Raw genomic sequence first — 8,211 nt, forward strand, 5'->3', positions numbered from 1 at the left:
CGTTTTTAATTTTGATAAAGTCCAGTTTATTAGGTTTTTTTTTTAATAGACTATGCTTTTTGTATCAAATCTATAACTCTTTGCCTAGCCCTACAATAAAAGATTTTATTCTGTGTGTTTTTTAAAAGTTGTAGTGTTACATGTATAAGTCTATGTAATTCATTTTGAATTAATTTCTGTATAAAGTGTGAGGTTTAGATCAAAATCCTTTTTTTGGACGGAGCGGGGCCTGGAAATATCTACTTGCTTCAGCACCATTTGTGGAAAAAGCTATCCTTCAACCACTGAACTACTTTTGCATCTTTGCCAAAAATTAGTTGAACAAATATATTGGGTCTATTTCTGGATTGAGATAATCATAACAGATGCAGGTGAAAATGACAAAGCTTTGAGAAATTAGAGAGAGGCTAATAAATATGAACAACAGATAAAACAATTCAGCATAAGGATAATTGCTATTCCTGAATTAAAAAAAAACCCCACTGAGTGGAATGCCAGAAGATGTATCCAAAGAGAATTTTCATAAAATGAAGGAAGAAGTGAATCTGCAGATTCAAAGAACATATTGTGTTCCATTCAACACAAAAATTACTCAACACTAAGATATACCCTAGTTAAGCTATTAAACTTCAAGAATAAAATAATTTTTTAGGTATTCAAACAGATAAAGCAAGCCAAACTTAAGAGTTGTAAAAAATCTGGTTAGCCTTGGACTTCTCCAAAACAATATTTAATTCAAGAAAATAATGGAGCAGCAAGGTATATTTAAGGATGGTAAAACATCTGGTTAGCCTCAGACTTCTCCAAAGCAGTATTCAATTCAAGAAAATAATGGAGCTATGTTTATAAAATTAGGAGAAAATTAAAATGTGACCCAAGAACATTAGGCCCGGATAAAATACTATTCGAGTATAAAGCTAAAATCAGACATTATCAAACATGAAAAATTTAAAAGACTATAACATCCATGATGCAACTTTCAAAACAACAAAAGTAGCATTAATTATTCAACAATAAAATTTAGTCAATTAAAAGATTTATCAATATAAAAATCTCAGTAATAAAAAAAGTCCACATAAAAGGATTGGTGATAAATATTTATATATTTAAATATTATGACCAATACCAAACAATTATGGGAAGGATAGTTACAGAACAGAATATGAATGGGATAAATTTGAGTAATGCAAAGTAATAATAATAATAAAAATCACAAGATAAAAGAATGAGGCCAGAGGAAATGTAAGATTTCAAAAGCATTTCTCTTTCAAAACTTGGAGTCAAGAGCTACTGTTTAGATTGAAACATGTATTTTAAAATCTTTAGAGAGGATTGAAAAAAAATACATATTTCAGTTTAAACAATAGCTCTTGACCTCTAACAAACTAGCTTTTTGGAAATAATATCTCTTGTGGTGAGGAAATATTTGAAATTCAACAATTCCTTCAGTTTTACTTTAGTTTCTTTTTCCTTCTATTAAAGTAAATTTAAATATTGACTGATAATAATACTATTGAATTAGTTTTAATCCTGATACAATTGAATAAATATTAAATGTACCGCTGATTTATACTAATACTGATTAACACAAATTTAAAACTTCATATCAATCCAGTTCCTGGTATATTCAAATGGGGTAATTTGAAGAGAGTTTAGTAAAGGGACTATTTACAAATGTAGGGGCAGGGTTAGAGAAACCAACAAGGGGGAGTATAGTATTCCAGAACTAGCAATAAGAGTCCTGTGTCCACTTAGCCTCAAAGGTAAAAGAGAAAAGAAAGGCCACTAGAACACAGAGAAGAGAGCTGTATGAAGAAAGCTGAGCCCTTGATAGAGAGATGCGTCAACCCCCAGGGAAGGTGATGGATAAATGCATCTACCTTACTTCTCTAGGCTCCTGTGTCCTGTGGTGACTTTCATTGGCTAAACTCAATTAGAAACCTGATGCATCAAGCGGTCTATGCAGGTCAGCCCCCTAAAGCACAAAATAGAGTGGAAAAGGAAAAGTGAGGAACAAAGGGAAGATATCTAGATACTTTTTAATAAACATAACATCTATTGTATTATCTCATTCTTTTAAAGAGTATTGCGTATTCAATCAATGTAGTTATCCATCTATCCATCCATAAGTCTATATTTCTAGTCATATACATGCATAGAAAGATATCTACAATGTTATCCTAATGTAAATAGTGATGATTTGGGGTATTTTTTTTTAAAATTGAGGTATAATTTATGTACCATAGAATTTATCTTTTTAAAATGTAATATTCAATGGTTTTTAGTATATTCATAAGGTTATACAACCATCACCACTACCTAACTCTAGAAATATTCATCACCCCTAAACAAACCCATATTCACTAGCAGTCATTCTCCATTTTTCCCTGCCCCCAGCCCTTAGCAACTACTGATCTGCTTTCTTTCTCTATGCATTTCTTATTTTGGACATTTCATATAAATGGATATGGCCTTTTGTGACTGGCTTCTCTCATGGAATGTTTTCAAAATTCATCCATACTTGTATTAATACTTCATTATTTTTTGTCACTGAATAATATTCCATTGGATATTTGAGTTGTTTTCATTTTTTAACTGTTATGATTAATTCTATTATAAGCATTTATATATTATTTTTTATGTGGAAATATGTTTTAATTTCTCAGCTATATACCTAGGAGTGGAATTATTAACTTTGTTTAACTTTTTGAGGAACTGCCAATCTGTTCTTCACAGCAATTGAACCATTTACATTAACACCAGCAATGATAAGGGTTGCAATTTGTCCTTGTTCTCTCTCGTCAACACTTGTTACTGTCTGTCTTTTTTTTTTATTATAGCTGTTTTAGTGTGTATGAAATAGTACCTTACTATAGCTTTGATTTGCATTTTCCTGCCAGCTAATGATGTTGAGCATCTTTTCATGTGTTTATTGGCCATTGTATATCCTTTTTTGTAGAAATTCTATTCAAATCATTTGTCCAATAAATAGTAACAGTTTTAGTGAGATATAGTTACATGCTATATAAAGTATACCATTCAATGGTTTTCAGTATATTCATAGAGTTGTGCCACCATCACCACTAATTTTAGAATACTGTAATCACCTCAAAAAAGAAAGTCTACTCTATGCCCATTAGCTGTCAACTTCCAACCCTCCAATTTCCTCCTACTCTAGACAATCCCTGATCTACTTTGTTTCTCTATAGATTTGCCTATTCTAGATATTTCATTTGAGTGAAATCATAGAATATGTGGTCTTTCATATATCATTTAAATTATAGGCTTCCTTAGCAATTGCAATCAGTCAAGAGAAAGATATAAAAGGCATCGAAATAGCAAACAAAGTCAAAATGTCACTATTTGCGGATGACATGATTCTCTATATGGAAAACCCTAAAGACTCCACAATAAGCAAGAAAAAAAAGTCTCTGGATACAAAAATCAACGTTCAAAAATCCATAGAGTTCCTATACTCTAATAATGAAGTGTAAGAAAAAGAAGTGGAAAAAATAATTCCTTTTTCAATAGCAACAAAAAGAATAAAACACCTAGGAATAAATCTAACGAAACATGTGAAGGACCTATATAATGAATATCATAAGACCCTATTAAAAGAAATCGAAGAAGATACAAAGAAATGGAAAGATATCCCATGTTCTTGGATTGGAAGAATCAACATAGTTAAAATGACCTTATTACTTAAAGCATTATACAGATTTAACGCAATCCTCATCAAAATCCCATCAGCATTTTTTAAAGAAATAGAACAAAAAAATCATCAGATTTTGATGGAAGCACAAAAGACTCCAAATTGCCAAAGCCATCCTGAGAAAAAAAGAACGAGGCTAGAGGCATCACTCTGCCCCACTTTAAATTATACTACAAAGAGACAACAATGAAAACGGCATGGTATTGGCAGAAAACCAGACACACAGACCAGTGGAACAGAATTGAGAGTTCAGAGATAAACCCATGTTTATATGAGCAAATAATTTTTAACAAAGAAAGGGAAGCCTCTTCAAAAATTGGTGCTAGGAAAACTGGAAAGCCACCTGCAAAAGAGTGAAACTAGACTGTTATCTATCACCACACACCAAAATTAACTCAAAATGGATTAATGACCTGAATATAAGACCTGAAACAATAAAATGCATAGAAGAAAACATAAGAACTCAACTCAAGGACCTTGGACTTAAAGGGGATTTTATGAATTTGACCTCAGAGGCGAGGGAAGTAAAAGCAAAAATAAATGAATGAGACTACATCAAACTAAAAAGCTTCTGTTCAGCAAAAGAAACCATCAACGAGGTAAAGAGACGAACATCTGAGTGGAAGAATATATTTGCAAGCAATGCCTCTGTAAGGGTCTAATATCCAAAATATACATAAAACTCATATGACACAATAACAACAACAACAAAAAACGATCCAATCAAAAAATGGGCAGAAGACCTGAACAGACACTTCTTCCTAGAGGACATACAAATGGCCTATAAACATATGAAAAGATGCTCAACATCGCTAGCTATTAGGGCAATGCAAATCAAAACCACAATGAGATACCATCTCATACCTGTTAGAATACCTGTTATCAACAGGACAAGTAATAACAAGTGTTGGAGAGGATGCAGAGAAAAAGGAACCCTCATATACTGCTGGTGGGACTGCAAATTGGTACAGCCACTATGAAAAACAGTATGGAGGGTCCTCAAAAAACTAAGAAATGATCTACCACAGGATCCAGCAATCCCTCTACTGGGTATTTATTTACCCCCAAAACTTGAAAATTCATATCTGAAAAGATATTTGCCCACCGATGTTCTGAGCAGCATTATTCACAGTGGCCAGGATATGGGAGCAACCGAAGTGTCCTAAGATAGATGACTGGCTAATAAAGCTGTGGTACATATATACGATGAAATATTACTCAGCCATAAGAAGAGATGAAATACTGCCATTTGCGACAACATGGATGGACCTCAAGATAATCATGCTAAGCGAAATAAGCCAGACAGAAAAAGTTGAAACCACATAATATAACTTACATGTAGAGTATAGACCTAAAAACAACAAATGAACAGGACGAACAAACAGAAACTCATGGACATAGACAATAAACTAATGGTTACCAGAGGGTAGGGGAGGAGGGGGGAGGAGGAAGGTAGGTGGGGTAAAAGGGGTCAAATATGTGGTGACAGAAGGAAATCTAACTATGGGAGGGGAACACTATGCAATATATATATGCCTTACTGCTAAATTGTACACCTGAAACTTACTGGATTTTGTTAACCAATGTCATTAAAAAAATATATATGTATATATACATACATATATATGGTCCCATTGTCTGGTCCCGTTGGGCACCCATATATATATATATATTTTATATATATACATATATATATATATATAATATATATATATAATATGGACATACATATATATATATGGACATACATATATATATATATTTCTTTCACTCAACATGTTTTCAAGGTTCCCTCACGTTGTAGCATGTATCAGTTCTTTGTTCTATTGCTGGTTAATACTCTGTTGTATGAATATACCAAATTTTACTTCGCCACTCATCAGTGGATGAACATGTGGGTTGTTTCCAACTTTTGGCTATTATGATTTATTAGTATACAAGTGGACATATGTGTTATTTCTCTTGGGTATATACCTTGGAGTGGAATTGCTATGTTAAATAGTAACTCTATGTTTAATTTTTGGGGGGGAACCACCAGACTGTTTTTCAAAGTGGCCGTACCATTTTACATTCCCCCCAGTAGTTCCTAAGGGTTCCATTTCTCCACTTTCCCCCAACATTTATTATTGTCTATCTTTTTATTTTAGCCATCTCAGTAGAGGTGAAATGATATCTCATTGGGGTTCTGATTTAACTTTGACTTGAAAATGAAATCCAAGTTTCTGGTTTAGATGTCTGGGTGAACGGAAGTACCATTGGCTGTTTCACATTGGATATACAGGAAGAGACTTAGTGGCAAGACAGTGAATTGCATTTTGAACAAGTCGATATTGAGGTGCCAATGGGATATTCAAATGGAGTTGTAACTGAATGGTTAAGCAAGCATTGGACTCAAGAGAAAGGGCTGGTTGGGTAGTCAGGGAAGTCCTAAGGTGGAAATGGAACCCCTCAGGGAGAATGTGTAGTAGGAGAGGAGGCCCAAGTCCAGAACCCTGGGGACATTAACTTTTAGGGCAAACTAGTGTAGTGTTTAAGAACACAGGCTTTGGAGCCAGACCGCCTGTTATTTGCATGGTGACTTACAGCAAGTTATTTTACTTCAGTTTCCACGTTTGTAAAATGAGCATAAGAATAGCACAGTTAGAACAGTGCTTTCTTTTTTCAGTTTCATTAAGAGATCTGTAAATAAAGAACTGCCCAAGAAGGTGAAGAAACGGTATCATGAGATGGAGGGAACTCAGATTCAATGAGAAAAGAAAATTTCAAAGAGATCTACCATGTCAAATTCTGCCAACAGTACTGTAAGATAAGGTCTGTAAAGTGTCCATCTTTATTAATTAGTGGCCTCACCAAGTGCAATTTCTTAGTAATTAGTGGCCTCACCAAGTGCAATTTCTAGGGAATGAAATGAGTCAGACTGTAAAGGGTTGAAGAGTGAATAAGGGTTGACACTGATATATCCTTCCTTCTCTCACTATGCCTGTCACTCCCATTAGATGCTTTCTTTTAAGGACAGTTATGGATCCTATTCCACTTTTTCCAATCAATTTCAGCCACCAGTGGGATAATATGTTGCACCAGGTTACCTTTAACTCCTCCACATTTGTGCCTTGCACGCCATAGGCGATCGAAATAACTTGAAGATAAAGGTACTTTTACAGACTCTCTCTTGGGTATTATTTGGGGTAGACCGCTCAGCACCATGCCCAGGTCGATTCCCTCCATGACCGCTTTGAGGAGTGTCATTCTCATCAGGTCCACAAGGTGGTGTCCGTTTTCTCCTCTCGGACCCCAGGTCACGACCCCGGAAGCACATCCTCCACCCAGTGCTGAGCAGCGATGGCGGCGGCCGCGGCTGTTGGATCGTTGCTGTTACCCGCGGTGCGGCGGCGGCTCTGGGGTTTCACCGAGAAGTTCTTGGTCGGAGGCGCCGCCAGACGGGTGAGCTTTCTTCCACTTACCTGGGTGCCCAACGGGACCAGGCCAGGCCTCTCCCGCGCAGCCTTGCGCTGCGGACTTAGTCACGGGCATGGGGTCTAGCCGCTGGCGTCAGCGCCTCACACCCCCACGGACGGGTCGGGCCAAGCCGCCTCGACGGGGACCCACAGGGCACCTGGCGACCTGGGACGCTTAACTTCTGCCGGGGCTGGGCATGCTTTAGTCATCCGCTGCGCATGACTTGCCAGTGACGTGTGGGATGACCTTGGTTACCTCTCCCCACAGTTACTGAGAAGTCATGGAGACTGCGGATTGATTACTGAAAACACAGTGGTTGCAAATTGGGAATGGGGTGGGAATTAAAGAGTGAGATGGTTACTGTTTTTGCCTGACTGAACTTCTTTACCCTCAGGTGGGCATCCTGCAAACCCCAGGGTAGCTAAAGGGAAATTTTGTTTGTACATGCATTTTTCTCATAAGAGCCCCTAATTTTCTTCAGGGTATTTGGTACTTTAATATACGTATAAAGGAAAAGAAAAACTGCGAACAGGCGAATAGTCCATAGTTAGCAAGTCAATCAGCCAGAGTATATCTTGAGCATCTGCCCTACTTCTTCTCTTTTTCTACCTTTTCCAAAACTTGTCGCTTTTCTCGACCATTGAACACACCGATCTAATTTTTTCTCATTCTTGGCTTCCCTGCTCATTCCCTTTATAATGAATATTAGACATTTCTAGGAGAGATATTGAAATAAAAGCAGTTTTTCTCTGGATAATGGTAACAACTGCTCCTTTAAGGGAGCAGCGCGTTTGTAGGTGTGTTTCTGGCTTTAGGAGGTTGTGTGGTTTCTAGGCTGGGCAAAGGGATGGATCCCAGTGCAACAAATGTTGAGGAGGAAGGAGTACTTATAGAATGTCTTTGAGATAGATTTGGTTTTTTAACCAGCATTTACTATCTGTATAATGATGTGTTTTTCTTCCTCCCTCCACCCCCAATCAGTCATTATATTTTGGAGGGAACAAATTGAGAAGTACACAGGCTGCTACACAAGTTGTTCTGAA

General features: G+C 36.5%; 1 protein-coding gene across 1 annotated transcript in view; it reads left to right on the forward strand.

The window, feature by feature from the left end:
- Nucleotides 1-6,997: 6,997 nt before the first annotated feature.
- PMPCB (peptidase, mitochondrial processing subunit beta) overlaps nucleotides 6,998-8,211 on the forward strand; it is a 14,189-nt gene continuing 12,975 nt past the window's right edge. The window contains exons 1-2 of the mRNA XM_039848914.1: nucleotides 6,998-7,153; nucleotides 8,150-8,209. Coding sequence (XP_039704848.1) covers nucleotides 7,052-7,153; nucleotides 8,150-8,209 — 162 coding nt within the window. The 5' untranslated portion in view covers nucleotides 6,998-7,051. The remainder of the gene's footprint in view (nucleotides 7,154-8,149; nucleotides 8,210-8,211) is intronic.

Source organism: Pteropus medius, unplaced genomic scaffold, assembly GCF_902729225.1.
Source record: "Pteropus medius unplaced genomic scaffold, Ma_sr-lr_union100, whole genome shotgun sequence".
Lineage (NCBI taxonomy): Eukaryota > Metazoa > Chordata > Mammalia > Chiroptera > Pteropodidae > Pteropus > Pteropus medius.